At 50.2% G+C, this 25,559-nt stretch overlaps 1 protein-coding gene and 1 long non-coding RNA gene across 7 annotated transcripts in view; one reads left to right on the top strand and one right to left on the bottom strand.

The window, feature by feature from the left end:
- PREX1 (phosphatidylinositol-3,4,5-trisphosphate dependent Rac exchange factor 1) overlaps nucleotides 1-25,559 on the bottom strand; it is a 205,360-nt gene that overhangs the window by 122,391 nt on the left and 57,410 nt on the right. For 3 of the 4 annotated variants that reach the window (XM_005569681.4, XM_074005510.1, XM_065523274.2), the window contains exon 2: nucleotides 924-995. In XM_005569681.4, the coding sequence (XP_005569738.3) occupies nucleotides 924-995 (72 nt within the window). Of the gene's footprint in view, nucleotides 1-923; nucleotides 996-8,756; nucleotides 8,776-25,559 lie in introns of those variants that run through there. The other variant, XM_065523273.2, reaches the window with a different exon arrangement.
- Nucleotides 701-11,051, top strand: LOC123567148 (uncharacterized). 3 transcript variants are annotated; one of them, XR_006689921.3, is made up of 4 exons: nucleotides 927-1,018; nucleotides 7,329-7,450; nucleotides 8,520-8,629; nucleotides 9,763-9,898. It is a non-coding gene; the product is annotated as an uncharacterized lncRNA (long non-coding RNA). The 3 variants fall into 3 exon arrangements; XR_012419516.1 differs by lacking the exon at nucleotides 8,520-8,629 and having other exon boundaries at nucleotides 701-1,018; nucleotides 9,763-11,051; XR_010578722.2 differs by lacking the exon at nucleotides 9,763-9,898 and having other exon boundaries at nucleotides 8,520-8,656.

The raw sequence follows: 25,559 nt of genomic DNA on the forward strand, positions 1-25,559 counted from the left end.
ATAGTATAATAAAGAAGTGGAATCAACAGTAGGTGCTCAGTCATATTTGCCGAATGAATGAGTGAACAAATGAATGCAGGCGTAGAGTTTAGATCCCAGGATCCCAGTGCGTGAACACACACCCCCCACCCCCAGGACGAGCCATGCAGAGACCTTGAGCAAGTCCTTGACATCTCTAAGACTCAGTTTTCTTATGCAAATAATTCGGTGTAGAGTTGTCAACATGCAAGGCCACCGTCCAGATTAACCAGGGCGTTTGGGGGGAATGTCTTCTATGACCGAGTCCTTTGTGTGCTGTAAATACTGGGCACCTTGGACACCAGGACCCTTAGAGCCCCGAAGCCTGAAAGGCGCTCAGAGAGTGAGGTCACACAGAAAACCAGGCCTGGAGAGCCAGGCTGGAGCTGAGCCATGCACACAGAAGGCCTATTGATCTCCTCCTCAAACTCCCCAGAGCCACGGCCAAGGCCAAACTGGACCCAATTACTCATCAGCCCTGCCTGGACACTGGATGCCCAGGGCAGGAGCGGGGGCTGGGGCTGCCAGAAGAGGTACTGGAGGTGCCAGGCTCCCGGGGGCACTTGGGAGAGGATTTTCCACTGGCTCCAAGCCCGAGGGCCTGACACAAGGAGCCCGGAAGACGGGGGGCGGGTCACACTGAGCACAGAGGGGAAGTCTTGGGCTGGAAAGTGGGGCCCAGGGCTGATTCCTGCTGACGTCCACCAAGCACAGCTTGCTCACAGGACAAGAGGCCTCCAGGGGCTACAGGGAGCAAGCTGGGGCAGGGCAAAGCTGGTGGTCAGCAGTCAGCGGGTGACACGCCTCCGCCGGCATGCACACCCTCTGACTACTGCCACACGGGAAGAGCAAGGCATAGAGCAACACAGATGCTCTAGAAAAGGGGCCAGTCCGAGCATCCACACCTTGACATTCTCCTCCGTGAGGCCCTTCTCCACTGAGTCAGCCACGTTCTGCCGGATGCGATGCAGGAATGCCTGGAGGAGAGAAGCAGAGAGAGGTGAGTGTCTGCGTCTCCAGCTCTCCCATGGACGGCCCTACAGAAGGCTCTCAAGTTCAAATGCCAACTAGGATCTGGGAGGTACCATGGGTCCAGGGACCCAGGCAGGGGATGAGGAAAAACATGCTCTGCTTACACCTTAAACACACCGGAACAGCCCTCCCTCCCATACGGAAACCAGGGGTGTACCGTGCACCTATGACGCCAGGCCCCGCGCTGGGCCCTGAAGAAACAGCAGAGAAAATCTCAAAGCCCCTGCCCTCGAGGAACCTTCGGCCCCAACAGATACACACCTGCTTCCTCACCCAGGGGCAGCTCCCAGACTCTAATTCATTTCCCTTTTCAATTTTTTTTACTTTGCTTTACAATTTAACTTCTGAATAATAACACAGTCACATGGTTCAAAAGTCAAAACTATAAAATGGCAAAAACACAGAAAGTCTCTCTCCTTACCCCAGTCCCAAACCATCGAGCACCTCTCCAACCCCTACAGGAACCCCAGCTACTAGTTTCTTGGGTATCTTTCCAAAAAATCTATGCAAAAACACACACACACACATCTATTCCTTTTTTTTTTTTTTTTTACTTCTCTACACACCAAAAAATAGCAACATACACCGGATGACCTGCACCTGGATTTTCTACTTAATATAGCTCAGAGATCCTTCCAGATCATCTCACAAACAGCCTCCTTGCAGATGCCAGGAATCTACTGTTTGAATGGACCACAGTCCTTCTACCACCCTTTCGGGAGCCTGGAACAGACAAATCACGTCTCTCCTCTATGAGACGCAGCAGATGAGTGTGACTATACCAGGGCAGGAGCAACAGGGGCTGCAGGAGCTGAGGGTGCACCATTCACGTGGGGCCACGTGGGGAGGCCGCAGGCCTGGGATCACCAGAGGTTCAGATTTGGGGGGTGGTGTTTTTTTTTTTTAATGAAGCCAGAAATTAGAATTTTTTAAAAAAGAGAAGTCTCCCAGTTTTGAAATGTTGGTGAAAGAGCTCTCTGTTATTGCAAGGAACTAGATTTCAGGGGTTGCGTGTAAAAGTGGGGAGACCAGGGCAGTAGGGTGCAGTGGTGCCAACAAGAGATGACGGTGGCCTGGCACCAGGTGGTGTGGGTGGAAAAGTGGCAGAAAGAAGAGCTGCCAAGGGCTCACACGGATGGGCTGAGAGAGTCACAGCGATCAATGCTGGGGGAAGGAGAGACGCAGAGTCAGCACCTACGGGAGACCGAGGCCCAGTACCCACAGCCACCTCCACCTGGTTTGCCCCAACTCCAGGATGTGGGATCTGGCTGTAGCCTAACCTGGAAGCAGCCACACGGAGACCCCTGGGAAAAGGAATTCATGGTGTTACACCCGCAGGGCCATGGGGAGCTGTGGGACCTATCAGTCACCTGCCCTGCCAAGACAGATGACAGCTTGGGGCTCCCCAGGGGGGCTGGTCCAGGTGAGCACATGGTCTGCCTGTCACAGAACCCAGGTGCAGGCTGATTAAGACAGGGGCTGCGAGAGCCTGTCTCACCCACACGCTTGTCTGGGGAGATCTCTGAGAGATGGCGGGGACAGCCCAAGATAGCGCTGGGGTCAGGGTAAGCGGGGCAGGTAAGCAGAGAGGAGGGTGACCCTCCGCACACGGCTGTCAGATCCTTTCCATCACCCGGAGACACAACACGTCCATGCCTGCCCCCAGGAGCCCGGCCACCTGCCCAGACTCAAGCCTCTTGGGAGGGGGCGCAATGACAGTCCACAAGGTGAGTCACAGAAAAAGGCAAGACGTAGGAAGGCAGCTTTGTCTCTGTCCACACAGAGTGCAGAGCCATCTCAGCTAGTCTTGGGGCTTTCACCCATCTATGCCTAGAGTTCCATTACTGGAACACTAAGCTTGTGGGAGTTATTTATATCCTACTCTTCAAGGTCATTGCCAAGGTCTGATTTTTTATTAAAAAAAAAATTGCAACCTCTGGCATAAATGGGTTAAATTCCCTTTTTTTGATGACCCCCATGTTTATATCCCCAGCCTGGACTTCTCCCCTGAAACCCCAGACTGTTATCTCCAGCTGCTGATTCAATGTCTCCACCGGGATGTCCAAACTCTGCCTGTCCAACACTTAATTCCTGACCTTCCCCAAACTCATACCAAGCTCTTCCCCACTTGATTAATGGCACCTCTGCCTTTCAAGGGCTCTAGCCAAAACCCACCAGCCAGTTGACCCACAGAACTCTCTTGTCTGACACTCCATTTCCAGTACATCAAATGTTACCAGCTTTACCTGAACACTACAACCACTGGTCCCCATCTCCATAGCCATCCCCCCAGTCCAAGCCATCATCATCTCCTGCCTGGACTAACACAGCCATTTCCCTCCTGGTCCCCTTCACCCTCCCAAAAGTCTGTTCTCTACACACACAGCCAGGGAGATCCCTTTAAATATGTACAAGAGATCAGTTAATCCATGCCTTTAAAAGCTCCATGGCTTCCCACTGCACTTAAAATCCAAATCCTTCCATGGTCCCCATGACCTTGTCCTTGTTAACCTCTCCGATCTCATCTTCTAGTACTTCATCCTCCCACATAATTCAATATAAATAATCTTCAGCCACACTGTCATTCTAGATTCTATCCACCTGCCAAATACACTCCTGCCTCACGACCTTTGCATATGCTGTTCCTATTGGCAAGATGTTCTCCCCCATTCTGCCCTGAGCAGCCTCCTTATCCATCTGGCCTTAGTTCAAACGCCATCTCCACCAAGAGGCCCTCCTCTTCTTAATGCAAACTCCTATCTTCCCATCTTGCGTTAAGAGCTCATTTGACAGATGAGGAAACTGAGGTTAAGCAATCTATACAAGATCCTAAGGGAAAGGCCAGGACAAGCAGGGATCATGGCTGGGATGAAACCATAACCCCCAATCCAACAACAGAGGCCAGGTTTGGAAACTGGTGAGTTTGAGTTTCAACCACGGGTCCTTCCTGCTGTGTGACTTCAGGAAAGTGCACTAGCCTCTCTGAGTCTTCATTTACTCTTGCCAGTGGAGATCATAGGAATACAGCACCTTTTAGAATGTCATGGGATAAAGTGAATGGAAGCTCCCTGAAGGCAGGGACCCTGCCTGTCTTGTTTACAGCTACGTCTTCAGGGCCAAATGTAGTGCTCAGCAAATAGCAGGTGCTTGAAAATCAAAGGAAGGTATGGAATGTGCCTGGCACAGTGCCTGACACATGGCAGAGACCTGGACTCAGGCTCCTTGGAAGTCTGCGGATCCTGTTTTTTAAATGACAATGGGCGGGGGGGACAGGGACAAGGTTCCTAGAGGATGTTTTAACAGGGCCTGGGATACTGACAGGAAGTCATGTCTCCAGCCTCCCCAGACTAGAGGGAGACAAAGACAGCCTCGCCCAGCACAGCCAAGGAGGGCAGGAAGCTGGGAGTGCCACACTCTGCTGGCCTAGATTGGGGCTTCCTGTCCTGGTTTCTTCACACGAGCTCTGCCACCGCTATTGTGCCGCAACAATGGGAGGCTCAGGCCACCCACTGAGGAACTGCAAACAAGCCGGTGTGAAGGCCACAATGGGCAGCTCGTGACCTGGAAAGAATGGGCAGCAGGGGCTCTGGGTCCAGCCCTCCTGCTGCCCAAGGCACGACTGGCTTTTCCAGGCAGCACCGGCGTCCCCTGCACTGGCAGGAATGGTGAAAGGGACCCTCCAGGGTGACTCTTCCTTTGTCCAAGGCTTGACAGCTTTGAAACAGTCAGGTCAAAAGCAGCTCTCATCTCCGAAGACTCCCTTAGACACAATACTGTTCTCAGGATTTCCAGGGCTGCCTGAGAAACTCCTTCAGCCTCAGAAGCTTTGCCCGTGCCTGGACCACTTGTCCTCACATCTGCCCAAGTCCTCCTCTTCATTTTATGAATATGATGATGAAGTACGTCAAGGATACAGAAAAGAATAGAGAATAGAGAGAAACAACAAACACCCACAAACTCATCACTACCCAGCTGTGGCAAATCTTAACACTACACCAAATTTGCTTGAAACCATTTGCAAAAAGAAATTCAGCAAGTCTGGGGGAGGCACAGACTGGAAAGGGGATGAGGAGGCTCTCGGGGGTGCTGGAAACGTTCCGTATCTTGATCTGAGCAGTGGTGACACAGGTCACTGCATATGCAAAGCCCCAGCAGTATGCACTTGAGATTAGTTCAGTTGACCCACAGTACCATGCAAATATCAAACCTCAATGTATTAAATAGAAAAAGCAGAAAAGACTTGTTACAGAGAGACGTGAGCCACTAGGCACCTTCTCTCCCTGCAAGGTACTTGGAGCTGGTGCTCCTCATTCCCACACATGCCTCTGCCCACTTACCAAGCCCGTGTGCATCTATAAGCAAGGGAGAATACTGCTTTGCATGTTCACAACATTTTTATAAGTAGCCTGCTTTCCACAACTTGATTTTCTCACTCAACATCACGTCTTCCACATTTACCCATGTTGATATGTACACCGGGCAGCATCTGCCATCCAGACCCCACCCTTACCCCACACCATATCCAGCTGCCAGTGCCCGCATCTCTGGGCCTGACGGCCCCACTCTCATGCACAGGGCAGGCCGGAAGTGCTGAAGAAGTAAGACTGCCTGGGAGCAGCCCTCAGTGATGGTCAGCAGGGCCTGGCATGAAAAGAAAGATGAGGAAACCGAGGCACTCGATGGACACTATCTCCCCGAGTGCCTTGATAGGATTCAGCTCCGGCAGCCCCCATGGTAACCCGCTTGATGACACACCCTTCTTGGCTGCCTTCTCCTCCCTGCCTCACTCCCTGACTCTCCTATTGATGCCTTCTGGGTGACCTCCCATGTACGCTACTTGCCCTTGAAATAGCGTACTTGGGAGGTCATGCCCTCAGGACGTGTTCTTTGGAGAATCCACAATAAGACAGACCTCAAGTTGTTCATTTCATTGCTTACTAGTCAAAATTATAGCATAAGGTAATCACTACCATGCTGCAGACACTTGTTTCAAGCATCCCTACTGTAAACAATGGCGCTCAGGTGTAAGTTCTTTCAGCTGTACACTTACGTCGACTGGGGTAAGTTCCTCTAGGTGATGCACAGGTTTCCTCGAGCCCAGGCGTTCAAGTTCCTCTAAGTATATACCCAGGTCTTCTGGGGCATAAGAGAAGGACCAGAGGGGCTGTTTACTCAGCTCCCGGCCTGAGTGTCTCCATGGTCCCCAGAGCTCTAGACTTAGCAGGAAGCCACATCATGATTGATTAGTGATGTCTGCCATGGATGTGGCAGGGAGAGGGTTGGAAGGATTATGAGTTTGCCATCTCCAACAAGCTCCCAGTTGATGGAGAAACCAAGAGTATGAGACACTGGTCTGAGGTCAAACAGCAAACTGGTGACAAAACACAGATTAGAACCAGGTCTCCCAATGCCAGGCTAGTCCCACCCCAGTCCCACCTAGCCTGAGCCCAGTGGTTCTCAACTTGGGGGCGATTTTGCCCCCTAGAAGACATGTGCCAATGTCTAGAGACATTTTGGGTTGTCACAACTGAGGACGGGGTGCTCCTGGCATCTAGTATGCAGAGGCCAGGGATGCTGCTCAACACCCTCCAGTGCACAGGGCAGCCCCACAAAGACACAGCTGACCGCAAACAACTGTGCCAAGGTCAAGAAATCCTTGCCTTAGAAGAGGCTCTGATTAAAACCTAGAAAAAATTCAACCTCTTCCACAGCCCAAAGACTGTCTAATGCGGGCTCTTCTCACCCCACTGGCTCAGCCACAGGCACACTGGTCTCCTTTTTATTTCTTGAACATACCAGGACCCCATCATCCAGGCCTTGGCACATGCTGTTCTTTACCTATAGAGCTTTTCCCAAGACATTCAATTGGCAGGGGAGGTCCCTCCTCTCACAGGCCACCTCTGGACCCATATAAGAGAGGATCTCACCCACTACATAGCCACCTGAACCCGTTACCCTTCACAGACGTCACCGCTATTGGCTGTGCTCTTATCAATTAAGTATGGATAGGTTTGATCATTCAGCATCATCTCCCTCACTAAAGTATCAGCTCCCTCAGGGCAGAAGACAGTTTCCTTGGCCATCTACGCAGTGCCTAGAACAGAGGCTGGCACACAGCCGGTGCTCAAGAGAGACTGGTCTGTGGAGGAAGGATGGGAGAGACAGGGAGAAACTGAGAACAGGCTCCACAAAGTAAACTGATACCGAGCTGAGAGAGGCCACTAGAAGAAGAACACTTTTTTAAACTCACTATCTACATCTTTGGGCCTTATGTGCAGGTGCTGCTCTAGGTGTTTTAATCCTCAAACTCCAGGAGGCAGGCATTGTTATCACGATGTCCATTCCACAGAGGAGCCTGAGGCCCAGCGCAGTAAAGACCTTATCTAAAGCCACACAGCTGGTAAGTGAAGGAGCTGGGCCTTGAACCCAGACAGTCTGGCCTGGTAACGTGTCCCCAGCACACCCAGTCACACACCATCAGTTAGAGACTGTGGACAGTGAACCATATCAGCCTTTAAAACAAGTAGCAGCTGCCCTTAGGGGTGCCCCTGGGGAGCTGCCATCTGCCTGGAACCCATGGCTGCTGTCGCCTGGGGAGGATAAATCTCTCCCTGGAGATAAAAAGGACAGAAAGAGGTCTTGAAGTCACTCCTTGAGACTGATGCCGGCAACCTGATCTGCTTGGGGAGGGGCCCGACTGCCCCCAAGGACACCTCTGCCTTGGCTGGGGTGACCTCACCAGACATATGGTGAAACTTGAGAGGGCCAGGGGATGGGCTGGGAGCAAAGGGAAGTGATGATTTGGGGGGAGGTGGGAGGGAGCTTCAGAACACAGCAAAGACAAAGAAAAGGGGGTGCCCTGAGGACCCCATCCCCAACATGATCTGGGTGGCGGGGAGTCAGAAGCAAAGTGTCATGGAACAGCAAGGGCCTTGGAATCGGAGTGATGATAAAATAATCACTATAGTAACAGCAGAAGGGGGCTTACACAGCCTGCTGCAAGCCGCCCCACATAGCCCAGAGTCTGGGGAGCTCCCCAATTGCCCAATGACCCCTTCAAATGCCCAAATCCTATGCTCCATCCATCCAAGTTCTGGGCATTTATCCTACAGGGAAAAATAAATCTCATACGCGTCATGAAGCTTTACCTTCAATATCTGATTTACAATTCCATTCACTGGGGGTTTAGTTAAATAAATTACCATCCAGCTCAACAAGGAATGATCATGCTAAAAATAGTTTGCAGAAGTCTATTTAATAAGATGGAAAAGGGCTATTGATGTATCCTTAACTAGGAAAAAAATCAAGTTACAGACAAGTACGTAAAATATAATCTCATCTTTGGTTAAATAAATTCTCTCTCCCTAGGCATAGAAAAATGAAGTATGGAAGGAAATACCCTAAACTATGTAGGAATGTAGCCAAAATTACTAGCTGTCTCCCAATATCGTTCTCTCTTTTTCCTTTAGAAACCAGAACTCCCGATTTAAAAATAAGGACTGTATGTCCCAGCATCCCTTGCAGCTATGTGTGGCCACGCAACTAAGTTCAGGCCAGTACGGCATACATGGCATATTATGTACGACATCTTGGAAGTATCCTTGTGGGCTGGGGGAGGAATGGGTAGGGATTCTCTTCTGCTATTCCCTCTTCCTACTGACTGGATCACAAATGCGATGCCTGGAAGTGAAGAAGACATCTTGTACCATGAGGTAGAAGCCACATGTTGGGGAAGACAGAGCAGCATTCAGTAGGCACTTATGTTCCTAGTGATGGTGCAGCCAACATATCCGCCCTGGGTCGCCTATAATTACCGAAGAAGGAAACAAACTTTCATCACATTTAAGACACTGTTATTTGGGTTTTATCACAAGCCACTGAACCTAATCCTAACTGACAGAGGGGAATTCTAAAGAATTTCCATGTTCTTTCTTCATTTATTTCCCTTTCCAGATTTCTACAATGAACATGCTACTTTTTAAGCAAAAGTCATTTTTAACATAAATGCATGTTTTTATTTTTCTGGAGGGGAGGGGTACTAAACACACCAGGCTCTCTCTTGCCCACCCCATCACCCACCCCATCGCCCACCCCAATCATCAGGACCCCCGGCTTCTCCCTTCTCCTCCTTGGGCATGTGTATCCCTATGCAGGGAAGGCAGTACCCGCCAGTGGGGAACAGAGCAGGGGCCAGGCAAATATGAGACGGAAAGGTTTTCCTTCTGCAGAAGAGCCTCTGAGCTGCTGACCAGCCCTCCTTCTCTGTGTCAACTCTGGAAACTTGGGGACCCCCACAAGCTGGCCTGGAGCTTCCATAGCCTAGGCCAGAACACAAGAATGTCCACCACCCAGAGCCCACACCACTGCCCAGGCTGAGATTAAAACCCTCTCCACTGTGTTCCCACCTAGCATTCCTTCATCAGGTCCGTGCTAGGAGCTGAGAGCCATTGGCTCAGAACCAACTGAGACTTTCCCAAAAGGCCCAAATTTTGGATTTGAAACATCCTCTCCAAGGATTCCACTGCTGACTCATTCAGTCACAGACATACTCTGAGAGGACTGGGAAGAGAGAGCTTTTTTTTTTAAACAAAGTCAGACTTACTACTTCTTTACTCCCATGGCACTTTTACAAAGTCCATATATGTATCTATTATTCGTGTCATTATATAGTCCATAGCACAAACACATTGCTTTGAATTGTACCTTTAACAGGCTAATGTCTTCCTGAAAGCATACAAAGAACCTACAACTGAGATCCCCTGGGAACATACCAAGGCACCACCCACCCCGGGGCCTTTGCACTTGCTGTTCCCTTTGCCTGGAAGACTCTTTCTCCAGATATCTGCAGGGCCCTGACCTCAATTCATTCCTGTATCAGTCTGTTCTCACGCTGCTAATAAAGATATACCAGAGACTGGGTAATTTATAAAGAGGTTTAATTGACTCACAGTTCCACATGGCTGAGGAGGCCTCACGATCATGGCAGAAGGCAAATGAGAAGTAATGTCTTATATGGCAGCAGGCAAGAGAGTTTCTGTAGGGGAACTCCCCTTTATAAAACCATCGGATCTCGTGAGACTTATTCACTATCACGAGAATGGCATGGGAAAGACCCACCCCTATGATTCAATTACCTCCCACCAGGTCCCTCCCATGACACATGGGAATTATGGGAGCTACAATTCAAGATGAGATTTAGGTGGGGACACACCCAAACCATATCAATGCCCCTCTAGAATCAAATGCCAGTTCTTCTGAGGCCCTCCCCCACTGCCCTATTTGAAAGAGACACCCATTCGCCTGCACGCTCTATCTCACCCTCCTCCATCCCCTACAGCACTGCCCTCCACCTGCACTGAGCTGTTTCTTCACTTATGGTTCCTGTGTCCCCTACAATGTCAGTCCCGGGAGGGTGGCAGCTTGTTTGGGCAGCGTCCACCCACTGGACCTAGATCCGTGCTGGACACAGAGCAGATGCTCAGTAACAATGGGTTCAGCAGCTGACTGATGGTCAGCTTGTTTGTCCTGCATAACAACCCCATGAGGCAGGTTACTGCATTCCCTTTTTAGGAAAGAGGAAAACAAGGCATGAATCACATGATCGGCTCTGGAGTCAGCCCAGCCTCGCACCTCAGTTGCCTCATCTATAAAATCTGTGTAATGGAGCCTCACCTTGCAAGTTGCTGACACGAGGATTAAATCTGACACTGCTTGTAAATCGCTTGTTGCCTCTGCCCCACGGTGGGAGCGCCCAGCCCCCAGGATCCAGCCAGGATCACAGAAGGTGCCCCATAAGTCCTCAGTAAATGTCCAGTGAAGGGGTGGGCACTTTTAATTCCATGTAGCCCCCGGACCAGCTTAGACCAGGCCCCTTCCCTGGGCACATTCCTTGGACCTACAGAAATGTTGGAGGCCTTTAAAAATATGTGCACTGGCTCCAAATACAAAATGAAAACTGTATTGTCAAAATGAATAAATCTTGATTTAAATGTCTACAAAATTACCAATCAACTCTGCCCGTGGTTATGTGCACAGAGAATGCAGGGAGTATGTGCCGTGGGTGCATCTTAGCAGGTCTACCATGACAGGAGCCTTGGGGTGGTTCCCCAGATGCAGCAGACCCTGAGGCAAGAAGTGGAGTACAAGTAGTTTCTTCGGGAGGTGGGAGGTGGGAGGTGGGAGATGGTTCCTGGAAACACCAGCAGGGAGGTGGAACCAAGAAGGGGAGGCAGCCCACGAAGGGTATGAGACCAACCAAGTTACCACCATGAGGCCCCAGACAGTGTCAAATGCACACCTCAGAGCCACCCTCAGAGAGTAAGGAGGCCGGGGAGTCTGTACACCGGTCCTGTCTGTCACTGGTTTAAGCGCAGTGAGGGTGATCCTGGCACTCCCCATCTTCCCTGAAAGTGACAGAGCAGCTCAGAGCAGACAAAGCCATCAGGCAGAGGAGCACAGGTGCTGGCAGTGGAGCGTCCATCTGGTGTGCCCTGGAGTAGTTGAGGTGTCGCAATGCAGCCTCAAAAAGAAAGAGGGTGTAGGGCCCCCCGAGCATGGGGGGTGAAAGGCAGGGCTTTGCAGCACTGCAGCCATACAGGCCAGGCACTCCAGCAGATGTTCTCCTAATACACACCAGGACGACCTCGCTGCCTGTGAAAACACCAAAATACTTCTGAGCTGATGGGGAAAAATCTCTACACGGACAGGGCTGAAGGTCAGCGGAGGTGGCTGTGGAACCACAGGCAGTCCCCGGTCAGACACGGAGACAGGCTTCACGTCGAGCAGGCACAGGGAGCAAACAGCATTGCGTGTATCTGAGGATACGGCATCATGGGCAGGGTCAATAGCCAGGGCAAAGGCCCAGAGGCACATTCAGTCTCTCCAAGACAATCCTATTGAAAACGTCTATCCCTGTTCTGTTTTCCTCACAGCACCTGTCACCATGGACATTATGTGTGCGCATTATCAGTCTATTATCCATTTAGCCTACCTGAATCCAGGCTGCATCTGCGGGGAACCCGCACACGCTCCCCTGCAGAGGCCAAAGACATGGCCAGCATTCCACCTCCTCCTCCCATGCCCTAACTCTCAGAAGCCTTCCCTGCCCTTAGAAACTCTCCCTTCTCCTTGCTAGAAGGGCACTGTATCTCCTAAGCAAGCAGAATGTAAGAGTAGACGAGACTCAAAGGCTAGAACCAGCCACCTGGTTCAAATCCTGCCCCTGCCACCTACTGCTCTGTGACCTAGACAACTGACTCCATCTCTCTGGGCCTCATCTATAACATGGATAGGGACCATAAAACTGCTGACTTCATGGACTACTGTGAGGCTGATATGAAATACTGCAGGCAGGCCAGGCGCAGTGATAATCCCAGCACTTTGGGAGGCTGAGATGGGTGGATCACCTGAGGTCAGGGGTTCGCGACCGGCCTGACCAACATAGTGAAACCCTGTCTCCACTAAAAATACAAAAATTAGCCAGGCATGGTGGCTCACATCTGTAATCCCACTTACTCAGGAGGCTGAGACAGGAGAATCATTTGAATTTGGGAGGCAGAGGTTGCAGTGAGCTGAAATTACGCCACTGCACTCCAGCCTGGGCGACAGAGTAAGACTCCATCTCAAAAAAAAGAAAAGAAAAGAAAAAAGAAAGAAAGAAAAAAAGAAATACTACAGGTAAAGCATTTAAGTGGGCTCAAATCCCAGCTCTGCTGCTTACAAGCTGTAAGACCTGAAGTAAATTATTTATTCTCTCTGCCTCCATTTCCTCCTCTATAGCAGGGGACAAAATGAGTACACAGGATTACAATGAGAATTACAGAAGCTAACACACATAACCAGCACCTGAATGGTCCCTGGTGCATGGTAGGTGCTCAAAAACATTCGCTACTATTGGCCAGGCACGGTGGCTCACACCTATAATCCTAACACTGTGGTAGGCCGAAGCAGGCTGACTGCTTGACCCCAGGAGTTCAAACAATCAACCAACATGGCAAAACCCCTTCTCTACTAAAAATAAAAAATAAATAGCCAGGTGTGGTGGCACGCACCTGTAGTGCAAGCTACTTGGGAGGCTGAGGTGAGAGGATCACTTCAGCCCAAGAGGAAGATGTTGCAGTGAGCCGAGATCGCGCCACTGTACTTCAGCCTGAATGACAAAGTGAGACCCTGCCTCCAAAAAAAAAAAAAAAAAGGCATTGGCTATTATGATCTCCCCATCTTGAGTTTCTAGAGTGTCTGCAGGGAGTCCAAGCCCTGGTGTAGGCAGACAGAACCCACGGTGCTTCCTAAGGAAACCTGGATTTGAATCAACCACAACTGTAGGGCTTGTACATGCACCAAGCACACTCACATTTATCCCACACTATTTTTACTTATTGTTGTTAGTTTTTTCCATCCTGCAAACAGCTCTATTATTATAGACGGACTGCTTCCGAGTCTCCTGAGGTGAGATGAGAAGGGGAAGGCTTTATAAACTGCAAAGCCCCCCACATCCTCATTACCACCAGCGCGCCCCTCCGCCCTGCCCCATCCTCTTTGCTGACTGCCAACCACATGACCTCAGCAAGTCACCGCACTTCTGAGTCAATTTCCTGGACCAAACAAAAAAGGGGGGAGGAGGAGTTGTTGAGGTTTAAGTGAAATGATGCAGGTGAACACTTCATAACTACAAAGGCTTCCTGGAAAAAGTGACAGAGGGTTAGCCAGGAGAGGGAGGCTGGACTAGGAAAGGGGGCAGGAAGTTGCTTATGATGATTTCTAGGTGGACAAGCCCTCTCCAAGTACCAACCATCCCAGCAAGTGTTAACCAGGGCCTGCCATGCACCAGGCACCCAGCTGGGTGCTAGAGACACAGATATAAGCCATGACCGTGCCATGGAAGGGCTTATGCATTCTTACATTCACCTATTTAGTCAGCAAATACTTACTGCACACCTATTAGGTGCCAGGCACTGTGCTAACAGCCAATGACACATCAGTGAATGAACAAATCAGGCTAACTCCACATCTTCACAAAGCAGTGGCAGAGATAGACTATACACTGATTTTAAAATAAAATGGCAGGTAGGAATGATTGCTACAGAGAAACATAAAGCAGGGTAAGAAAACAGAGAAGGATAGGGTGGGAAAGCTATTTCAAGAAGATGTTCAGAGAAAGTCATTCTGAGAAGATGGCATTTGAGCAGACACAAGCAGCAAACAGCATTGCGTGTATCTGAGGACACAGCATCATGGGCAGGGTCAACAGCCGGGGCAAAGGCCCCGAGGCACATTCAGTCTTTCCAAGACAATCTTACCAAAAACGTCTAACCTTGTTCTGCTTTCCTCACAGCACGTGTCACCACGGACATTACGTGTGTTCATTATCAGTCTATTATCCATCTAGCCCACCTGAATCTCACCTCCAGGAAGGCAAGGATGTTTGTGTGTCTAGGTCACTGTGGTGACCCAGAGCCCAGGATCAGACCCAGCACACAGCAAACCCTCGAAAATGATGTGTTTAATTAATTAGTCAATCAATCATCTAGAGTAGACTACTCCCACCCCCACCCAGCTTCTAGGCCCTGGTAAAAGGTGCCCAGTTCTCACTCCACTCCGCCCCATTCCCCACCACATTGGGGGAGGAAGTTGATGCAAAAAACAAGTTGCAATAACCTGTCACGAAGAGGTCTGATGCAACAGCGGGGGAAGGCAGTGGGGGACACTGAGAGGAACCCAACGCTTTTCTTCCTGCAGCCCCCATCGAGGGGCTGGGGTCTGGCCTACAATCTTCCCTGAGTTCACCAACAACCCATCCTTCCTTCAACAGAGATTTATGCAGAGCCTCTTCTACATGATAGGGCTACCTCATGGGTCACAAACTGGTAACTCACAGGCATCGTTCATTTGGCCTGCAGGAGTTTGAGAAACTTGGGCCTAAGTTTGAATATCAGATTTCCCATTAAAATCCAAATGCCCTGCTTCTTTTGAAAAAACTGACACATGGGTCTCAAATGCCCACAGGGCTGCAGGTGCTATAGAGCAGAGACACAGCCATCACCTTCACCCAGGACAAGTGCTCCTCAATTTCCCACCACCCAACCCACTGCTGCATCCTGTGAGCACCCGAGTATGAGACCTCTGTCCTAGACACAGGCAAGGCAAACCTGAAACCTGCTGCTTCACCTTTACCCTCACCCAGGGCAGACATCACTAATGGAGTGCAGATCTTTTTCCTGCTGAGCCTTCTCCACACCGTTCAGAATTTATCTCCCTTCACTGTTGTCAGAAACGGTCTAAAATCCTTCCCATTCAAATCCCAGCTTCTCCCTACTCCTTTGGGCTCCTCAGTTGTTGATTTTTTTCCTGAAGAATGGGCTCATCAGAGTGGGATTCCAGCAGAGATTCTCAACCTTGGTACTTTGACAGTTAAGCGGATAGTTCTTTGCTGTGAGGGATGTCCTGCGTATTATAAGACACTCAGCAGCTTCCCTGCCTTCTACCCTCTAGATACAAATAACAACTCTCCTCTCCTCAGTTGTGACAATCAAAAATGTCTGCAGACATTGCCCATGTCCCCCTGGAGGCAAAATCATCCTTGGTTAAGAACCACTGCATTATGGCAAAGCTAAGAAAATGGACTCTAGACAGAGCCAAGTATCTGGGTTCAAATCCTAGTTTGGACATTTGCTGGCCGTGTGGCCCCTAAGCAGCCTCTCTGTGCCTCAGCTTCCTTCTCGATGAAACAGGGATATAAAAATGGTACCTGACTGCTAATAGTATGAAGTTTCTTTCTATTTTTCTTTTTCTTTTTTTCTTGAGACCAAGTCTCGCTCTGTCACCCAGGCTGGAGTGCAGTGGCACAATCTCAGCTCACTGCAACCTCTGCCTCCTGGGTTCAAGTGATTCTTCTGCCTCAACCTCCCAAGTAGCTGGGATTACAGGCACTTGCCTCCACACCTGGCTAATTTTTGTATTTTTAGTAGAGAAAGGGTTTCACTATGTTCGCCAGGTTGGTCTCGAACTCCTGACTCAGGTGATGCACCTGCCTTGGCTTCCCAAAGTGCTGGGATTACAGGCGTAAGCCATCGTGGCCAGTCGATATAAAGTTTCTTTCTGAGGTGATGAAATGATCCTAAAATTAGATGGTGGCACAACTCTATGAATATACCTAAAACCATTCAACTGCACACTTCAAATGGGTAAACTATATAGTGATACCTGAATTATATGTCACACTATTACACCAAAAGAAGAAAAAAAAATAGATACCTGCATCACAGAGGCATGGTGAGAATCTGATGGGTTAGGATAAAGGACACTAGGAAGCACTGTACGAACCGTAGCCCTTATCCTCAGCACCAGCCCTCGCCCATCTGGGGCCTGCAAGGGCGTGTGGCTGGAAGGAAAAGCCTCAAGTGACGGAGACAGTGGTGGCTGGGAACAGGCCCTGCTTTGGGTGGCATTTCCCGCAGGAATGTCCTGGACAAAGAGAACCAAGCCACTCGGGGCCCCAGGATGCAGGGCGGGGTGGCTGGACGTCCTGGGGTCCTTGGGCCTGTCTGCAGCAGGACAATGAGTGGAATGCGGTCTCCTCTCTGTGGGGCTGACACTTGACATCTGAAGACAATGACTTTCGAGAGGTTTTGTTTTTTCCTCAGTCCAACTATTTTGTTTCCATCTTCCCAAACAATTGTTCCTGGGGCTGGAGGGTGAGCAGTCCCCCCCTTAGCTGGTGAAGGATTGTATTTGCAGAGTCAGGAAACAATGCACAAAAGTGAGAGAATGTAAAAACAGTGGCATTCAGGGCCTGGGCCTGGGGGAGGGAGGTGCAGCCATGGAGGTTTCCTCCCATTGATTTTTCCCAGCGCCTGCTCGGGCCCCAGGGAGGGAATTCTGGCAACAGAAGGGCCAGTCTTAGGAGCACAGACACTTGCTGCTTGGCTGCAGCTTAGGGACTTCAGTTTAGGGCGGGTCAACTATGTACCCAATGCTTCCCACAATTGCCTCATCCTCGACAATCCCATCTCCATTTTACAAAAAAGGAGACGGAGGTTCTCTGTGGCTGACGCGGCAGCCTCAGAGCATGCAGCTAAGCAGACAAAGTTGGCCTCTGACCTCGGGGCCATCAGAGTCCAGGCTCTGACTTTCTGCCACATCCACTCTGACCCTCTCTTGCCATCTCAGCTTCGCTGACCACCCACTCACTTCCCACTAGTGATGGGGCCACATCATTGAAGTTGTGACCCCCAAGCTCCACAAGGGAAGAAACCTCTGTCCCTGGGGCCCAATACAGTGCCAGGCCTTCTGGTCCAACGTGAAAGGACGGAAAACTTGCACAACAGAAGGGACCCAGAGCTTGCAGACATCAAAGGACTCTCAGAGAGGCCCCAACAGCCCTTGACCACTGTGGTGCGCTGAACAATAATCCCTCAAAGATGTCTACGCCCTAATCCATGGAACCTGTGAATACATCACCTTCCATGGCAAAAGGGACTCCACAGACGTGATTAAGGTAGGGATCTTGGAATCGGGGGGGGGATTATCCTGGGCTACTGAGGTGGGCCCAACATAATCACAAGGATCCTTAAAAGGAAAAGAGGGGCTGGGTGCAGTGGCTCAAGCCTGTAATCCCAGCACTTTGGGAGGCCAAGGTGGGTGGATCGCTTGAGGTCAGGATTTTGAGACCAGCCTGGCCAACAAAGCAAAACCCCATCTCTAGTAAAAATAAAAAAATTAGCCAGACATGGTGGTGCACACCTGTGGTCCCAGCTCTTGGAAGGCTGAGGCATGAAAATTGCTTGAACACAGGAAGCAGAGGTTGCACTGAGCCGAGAGCGTGCCACTGCACTCCAACTTGGGAGAAGACAGAGTAAGACTCTGTCTCAAAAAAAAAAAAAATAGAAAAAGTGGGAGGTAGGAGAGTGAGTGTCAGGGGTCACAAGAAGACTGGAAGATGCTATGCTGCTGGCTGGGAGATGGACAAGGCCACAAGTCAAGGAATGCAGGGGACTCTGGAAGCCAGAAAAGGCAAGGAAACGTATTCTCCCCAGATCCCCCAGAAGGAGCACAGCCCTGCTGGTACCTTGATTTCAGCCCCGTAAGACCGAGTTCGGACTCCTGACCTCCAGAAGTGTAAGATAATAAATCTGTGCTGTTTAAAGCCACCAAATATGTGGCGATTTATTACAGAAGTCACAAGAAACTAATAGGACTGCTAGCTTGAAATATGTACACGAAGAAAAAAGCAAACCTGTCGCATCTCCATTAATCATGGCCAAGCACAATCCTAATACTCTGTTATTATGATTACTACAAAACAGATATTATCATACAGTCTAGCTATACATTTCATACATTGGCATATGTTTAGTAAGCTGCAAAATGCTTTCTTTCCCCACCCACAAATCTCTACAAACAAATATTCATTAAGGACAAATGGTCTAATAACAGTAATTACTATAATAATTACAGCAACATCAAGTATCTTTCACTATTCAGATCTATTCAGTTCCTGAGTTTAGAAAGCAAGAAGCCATTTAGAAAGATCAGATAAGGGAAACCTTGGGATACTAAGTTGTCAGAACTAGATAATGCCTGCATTTCCAATGGAGCGTGGGCACGACAACCAGCCATAACACATATTAAGTGCTTACTGCATGCCAATACCATGCGTATAGGAGGAAGCAACTCCTATATCCCCATTTCACAGACAAGGAACAGAGTTATTTGCTCAAAGTCATGCAGAGAAGGAGGATGGAGCCAGATCTAAGTGCAGGCCCCAGGGGCTTCAGAGCCAAGTCTCTTTCCCACGGGACTATACTGCTTCTTCAGTTCAAAAATTGGGAGAATTGAATTAGGGGAAGGAGAACAGCGTAGCCTCGTGGGAAGACCAGGAGTTGGGAGGTCTAGATCAGGGTTCCCAATCCCTGGGCAGTGGGCTGTTAGGAATCGGGCCGCACAGCAGGAGGTGAGCAGCTGTCAAGAAGCAAAGCTTCATCTGTATTTACAGCCACTCCCCATTGCCCGCATGACCACCTGAGCTCCGCCTCCTGTCACATCAGCAGCAGCATCAGATTCTCATAGAAGCACAAACCCTACTGCAAACTGCCCAGGCCAGGGATCTAGGTTGCGCCCTCCTTATGAGAATCTAATGCCTGATGATCTGTCACTGTCTCCCATCAACCCCAGATGGGACTATCTAGTTGCAGGAAAACAAGCTCAGGGTTCCCACTGGTTCTACATCATAGTGAGTTGAACAATTATTTCATTATATGTTACAATGTAATAATAATAGAAACAAAGTACACAATAAATGTAATGAGCTTGAATCATCCTGAAATCATCCCTTCCCCACCCCTAGGTCCGTGGGAAAAAAATGTCTTCCTTGAAACCAGTCCCTGGTGCCAAAACGGCTGGGGACCCCTGGCCTAGATCACTTAGGCATCCCTGGGTGGAGTGACACCAAGGGATCGTCACAAAATGCAAATGTGGTCACCCACTGCCCTGCCCAGCCCATCAGCCGCTCCCCACTTCTCTGAAAACCCCCTCCAGAAGGGCTCTGCAAGACCTGACCTCAGCCCCTACCAAGCTGTGCTGCAGCCAGCCCAGCCTCCAGGCTCCTCAGCTGTTCCTCAAACACACCCAGCTTGCTCCTGCCCCTAGGCCTCAGCACAGGTACTCCCTCCACCTGCAACACTCATCTCCCTCCTGCCAGGTGCTTCAAGTCTCACATTCCCTGCCCTCCCCAGTGAGGTCCAAGGTCAGTCAGGGCCCAGGAAACCCATGCATAGGCTCCCATACTTAGTGCCACCATGGCTATAACTTAACCTTGATTTATGTGATGATTCAATTAACAGGAGGCTTGCCCACCAGCCTGAGACCTCTCAGAGGCCCCACTTAGTCCCAGTTTCCATCTTCTTTCATATATGCTCATTTCTGGAGAGTGACTGGATGGATGGTTAGACGGAGGGAGACCCCTTTCTCTGGGGCAAGTTCCTCATCTGTAAAATAGACACTGTGTAATAACACTGCCAGCTTCATGGATTACCATAAGGAGTACAAGAAATGCTGCACACTAGCTGGATGATTTCGGATGACTGAGTCCTCCTCTCTGGGCCTCAGTTTCCCCAGCTGCACAGTGCCCACCACTCAGGACCTGCTGACCTGGTTGCCAAATGTAGCCCTGCCACAGACTCTGTGGGACCCGGAGGAAGTTGTTCCCACACTCTGTTCCCTCTTCCGTGAAACAGGGAACCGTGGTCAGATGAGAGGATCTCAAAGGGCCCCCCAGCTCTGGGGCTAGGGGGTCAGGCCCACACATTCTAACCACCTCGACGCCCTGCCTTCCAGCCAGACCAGTGACAGTCAGCCACACCACAGATAGGCCACCAGGGATTCTGCAAGGGAGTCTTTCAATGGCTCCTTCCCTGGGGGACCTGACTATGGGACAGAGCTCCCGAGGAGGGAGGGGAGATGATGGGACCAGAGAGGCAAGGAGAAGCCCCCTCAAATGAGGGCCCCAAAGAGGGGATGGCTGAGAGCTGGAAGGTGGAGGTTCTGGTGTCACACAGAGCTGGTTCATGTCCCCACCTGTCAGCGAGGGAGAGTACGCGGGCCTCTGAACCTCAGTTTCCACCTAACTCAGAGGAGGAAACAGATAACGAACCCCAACTTCAGAGTCGCACCAGACTGAAATGCCAACACTTACGTTACCATCACTGATGGGGTTCTTATCTGTCAGTGCGTCGAGATAAAAGAACCCCCTCCAACATACAGACCACACTGTACTTTCCTGACATTTCCCCAGAGTCATGTGTCTCACTCCACTGCAGCCCCACTGCCTAATCTGCCCTTCCTAGGTCACCCCAGGCTCTTTCCTACCTCAGGCACTTTGCACGTGCTGTCCCCCTGTCCCTCATTGTCACCGCACAGGATGCTCAAATATCACTTCCATGGAGAGCCTCCCCTGACCATCCTGGCTGAAGCGGCCTCCACCAAGCTGCAAGTCACCCCCAAGTCACCCTCTACCCTCAACGATCTGTTTTAATTCCCTGTAACGCAGGTAACACAGAGAGTTCTTTTGTGCATTTCACTAATTTAGAGTCCTCCTCTCCCTGCACTGCCAGCTCCATGAGGGCGGGGATCTCTGGCTGCTTGGTTCCTGCTGAATCCACAGCACGGGTTGAGGTAGACACAAGATGCTGAATGAATACTGGTTAAGAGGGGAAAGGAGGGAGAGTTCCATAAGCCTCCAAGCTTCCATTTCTACATCTGTAACACAGGATGTAACACAGAGCCTCTGTCTCTCAGGGTTCTTTTGAGGATTCAAGGAAACATTACTCAAAACATAAAGTGCTTAGCACAGAGAATGGCACACAATAAAAACTCAAATTTTAAAAATCACCAATGTCCATCAACAGGAGAATGGATGAACAAATGGTGGCGTCTTCACACAATAGAACATGATTCCACAATCAAAAGAAAATTGCTCACACACACAGCAAACTGGACGCACGTCGAAAACATGGCCCAAGGGAAAGAAGCCAGACACAAAAGGGTGCAGCAACCTGTGGGATTCCACATCTACAAAGTCCCAAGACTGGCAAGACCCTTCTTTGATGACAGAGGTCAGAAAAGTCCTCACTCGGCCAGGCGTGGTGGCTCACACCTGTAGTACCAGCACTTTGAGAGGCCGAGGTGGGCGATCACTTGAGCTCAGGAGTTCGAGACCAACCTGGCCAACATGATGAAACCCTGTCTTTGCTAAAAATACAAAAATTAGCCAGGCGTGGTTGCTACTCAGGAGGCTGAGGCAGGAGAATTGCTTGAACCCAGGAGACAGAGGTTGCAGTGAGCTGAGATCGTGCCACTGCACTCCAGCCTGGGTGACAAAGTGAGACTCAGTCTCAAAAAAAAAAAAAGAAAAGTAGTCACTCAAGGCCGGATAATGACTGGCAAGGGGCTCAAGGGGACTCTGGAAGCAAAGAATGTTCTAGAGAGGCCAGGCGCGCTGGCTCACATCTGTAATCCCAGCACTTTGGGAAGCCGAGGCAGGCGGTTCATGAGGTCAGAAGATCGAGACCATCCTGGCTAACATGGTGAAACCCCGTCTCTACTAAAAATACAAAAAATTAGCCAGGTGTGGTGGCGGGCGCCTGTAGTCCCAGCTACTCGGGAGGCTGAGGCAGGAGAATGGCATGAACCCGGGAGGCAGAGCTTGCAGTGAGCCGAGATACTGCCACCGCACTCCAGCCTGGGCGACAGAGCGAGACTCCGTCTCAAAAAAAAAAAAAAAAAAGAATGTTCTAGATCTTCACCTGGTGGTGATGCATAGATAATCACTAATGGAGCTGTGCACTTAAGCTTGTACACTTCACTGTTTGTAACTCTATTGCAACAGAAACTATTCCCATTTCTCTTCGGCAAAGGGTTTAAAAGGAGATTGTCACCGTCCACCCTGGTTTGTCTACTGTCCACGCATGGGTTGTTCCGGCTCAAGCCCTGAGGGTCAATACATTGTTCTGGCTTCAGGCAGAGCCAGACCCCATCCCCATTCCTTCTACAACCGTACATCCACAAAGCCCTGGCTTCTGTGAGGTCCGCTGCCAAAGAGACGAGCCACCCTCCACCCACACACCCTCGCTGCCTCCCAACCCTGCTTCTGAGAAGATTCGGCAACAGGAAGCCTGTGTCTGCTCTCAGGTTCTGAAGCAAAGAGCAAAGAGGCCAGGGTTGGTAGTGCGGGGGAGGGGAGGCGGGGGGCTCCCCCATTGAATGAGACATGCCTCGAATCCTGAGGGGATCCTCTCCGGGTGTGTGACAGGTGTCCCCCCGCCTACCACAGGCACAGGGACATCCACAAACATCTGCTCTGCAGTCATCGATGAGGTATCTCTAGGAGCCCCAGCACCCACCAGGCATGGGGCCGGACTCATACTTCAAAGAGCCTTTGCATGTTGCCTTTCTGCTTAAAACCCTCCAACAGAGGCTGCGCTGTCAGAATGAGCTCACACTCCGTGACCTCACCTCCTACCCAACTCCCTTCTCCCTCAACTCCTCCCACACTGGCACCCTTGAAGGTGCAGAAACACATGAGATATGTTCTTGCCACAGGACCTTTGCACTGGCTGTCCCGTCTGCCTGGAACGCCTGTCACCAGGTAACCACATGGTTCATTCACTCTGCTCCTTCAGGTCTCTGCTCAAACGTCACCTCCTCAGTGAAGCCTGCCCTGCCCACACCATTGAAAACTGCCACATCTTCTCAGCAGCCCAACCTCTAGTTTTGCTTCATGTTTTTCCATAGCACTTACCACCTGAGAACACTACGAATTTTCCTTGGCTGACACCTTCATTGTCTGTCTTCACTGCACACACGGTGAGGGGGAGGGCTTTTGTCTGTACTGTGCACTGCTGCAGCCTGGACACCCGGTACACAGCAGGTGCTCCACAAATCACTTGTAAGCCCAAGGAGGTAAACGTGAGGTTTATTATGGAATGGACTTTCTACAATTTTCTTCAGGATTTCAATTATCTGCTAAGAACGTGTGCTATCTTTACCAATTAAAAAGCACAATTAGAAATCTGGTTTTAAAAGCCAGGTGGGAGCCATCTCTAGGTCAGTGGGTCCAACGCCCAGGAAGCAGGCATAAGAATTACCTGTCAAGCTTTTCAAAAAACATGTTTTGCCCAGGAGGTGTAGCAGGAAATGTTAGTCTGACTCAACAGGTCTGGAAAAGTCAGGAAATCTGCATTTTTTCCAAAGCTCCCAGATAATCCTGAAGGGCTCCAGGAAGTATACGAACCCAAGAATGGGCAGCAGGGCAAGAAAAGCAGCTGGAGGAGGTCAGGGAGGACCCTGAGCATGACCTTGACAAACAGGCAAGATCTGGCCAGCCAGGCATGGTGGCTCACAGCTGTAATCCCAGCACTCTGGAAGGCCCAGGCGGGTGGATTACCTGAGGTCATGAGTTCGAGACCAGCCTGGCCAACATGGCAAAACCTCGTCTCTACTAAAAATACAAAAATTAGACGGACACGGTGGTGCATGCCTGTAATCCCAGCTACTCGGGAGGGTGAGGCAGGATAATCACTTAAACCTGGGATGCAGAGGTTGCGGTGAGCCAAGATTGTTCCACTGCACTCCAGCCTGGGTGACAAAGTAAGACTCCATCTCAAAAAAAAAAAAAAAGATCTGGCCATGCAGAAGTGAGGAAGGAAGGGAAACTGGAGACTCAGATTTGCAAACCTTTGGAGTTACAAGGCAACCCCATGGCAACCCCTAATCCATGACCTCTCAGGTAACTACAGCAGGCGTCGGAATCACCTGGGGCACTCAGTAGAAATGCTGATTCCTGGGCCCTGAAGACTGAGAGGCTCCAATGCAGTGGGACAGGGAGAAGCCTGGGCATCTGCATTGTTAACATGCTTCCCCAGGCGCCTGCGATGGGGCACCAGGTTTAGAAGGTGCTGGTTGAGTCTTCTGGTTTCAGTACCTACCGTTGCCTTTCATCAGGAAAATTAATAAAATCACAGGAAGAAAACTGGAAATCACACATTCTGACAGTGCCCACTGTCGATATTTCAACATGTCACCTTCCATGGCGTCTCCTGCAGTTTTTAGGCATGGCTGTCATTACAGGTTGCACATAATTTTGCATGTCACCTTTCCAGTGGTCCACAGTGACTAAGGAAATGGGTGTGGCTCATGTCCCTAACCATTTCCCTATCCGACCTTTAGGTTGTTGCCGATTTTGAGTACTCAAAGTGGTGTTTCAATGAGGAACCTGGTACATAAAAGTATCTGGGGTATTCCCCCACTATGCTTAGGATTTTTTTCAGCAGTGGGATCCCCTGCAATTCCAGGGGAATCACTGTTGGGAAGTCTCTTGCTGTCTCTGCTAAGTGTTTTGCCAGAGGGTTTGCACCAATTTATTGCTCTAAAATGATGCCAAAGGCAACAAGTTCTACCCGGGTGTGATGGCTCACGCCTGTAATCCCAACACTTTGGGAGGCCAAGGCAGGTGAATGGCTTGAACCCAGAAGGCAGAAGTTACAGTGAGCCGAGATTGTGCCACCACACTCCAGTCTGGGCGACAAGAGCAAAACTCCACCTCAAAATAAAAAAAAGCAACAAGTTCAAGCCTTATCAGCCGTGCAGCCCCATCACCATGCAGAGGAGGAAGGCGAGGCCCAGCTGACGACTTAAGAATTCCTTCATGCTGGACACTGTTCCAAGTGCTTTCTCAACAGAAAGCCATAAATCCTCAGCACAGCCCTGTGGGCAGGGTGTGACGCCACACACTAGCATAGAGGAAGCATTCAGCACACGCATTTTACTAGTATTATTACTTGCATTTGATTTTCCTCTAAAAATGATGTGTCTAGGGCTGGGTGCGGTGGCTCACATCTATAATCCCAGCACTTTGGGAGGCTGAGGTGGGCGGATCACCTGAGTTCAGGAGTTCGAGACCAGCCTGGCCAACATGGTGAAATCCCATCTCTACTAAAAATACAAAAATTAGCTAG

The sequence above is a fragment of the Macaca fascicularis genome, chromosome 10, assembly GCF_037993035.2.
Source record: "Macaca fascicularis isolate 582-1 chromosome 10, T2T-MFA8v1.1".
Classification (NCBI taxonomy): Eukaryota; Metazoa; Chordata; class Mammalia; order Primates; family Cercopithecidae; genus Macaca; species Macaca fascicularis.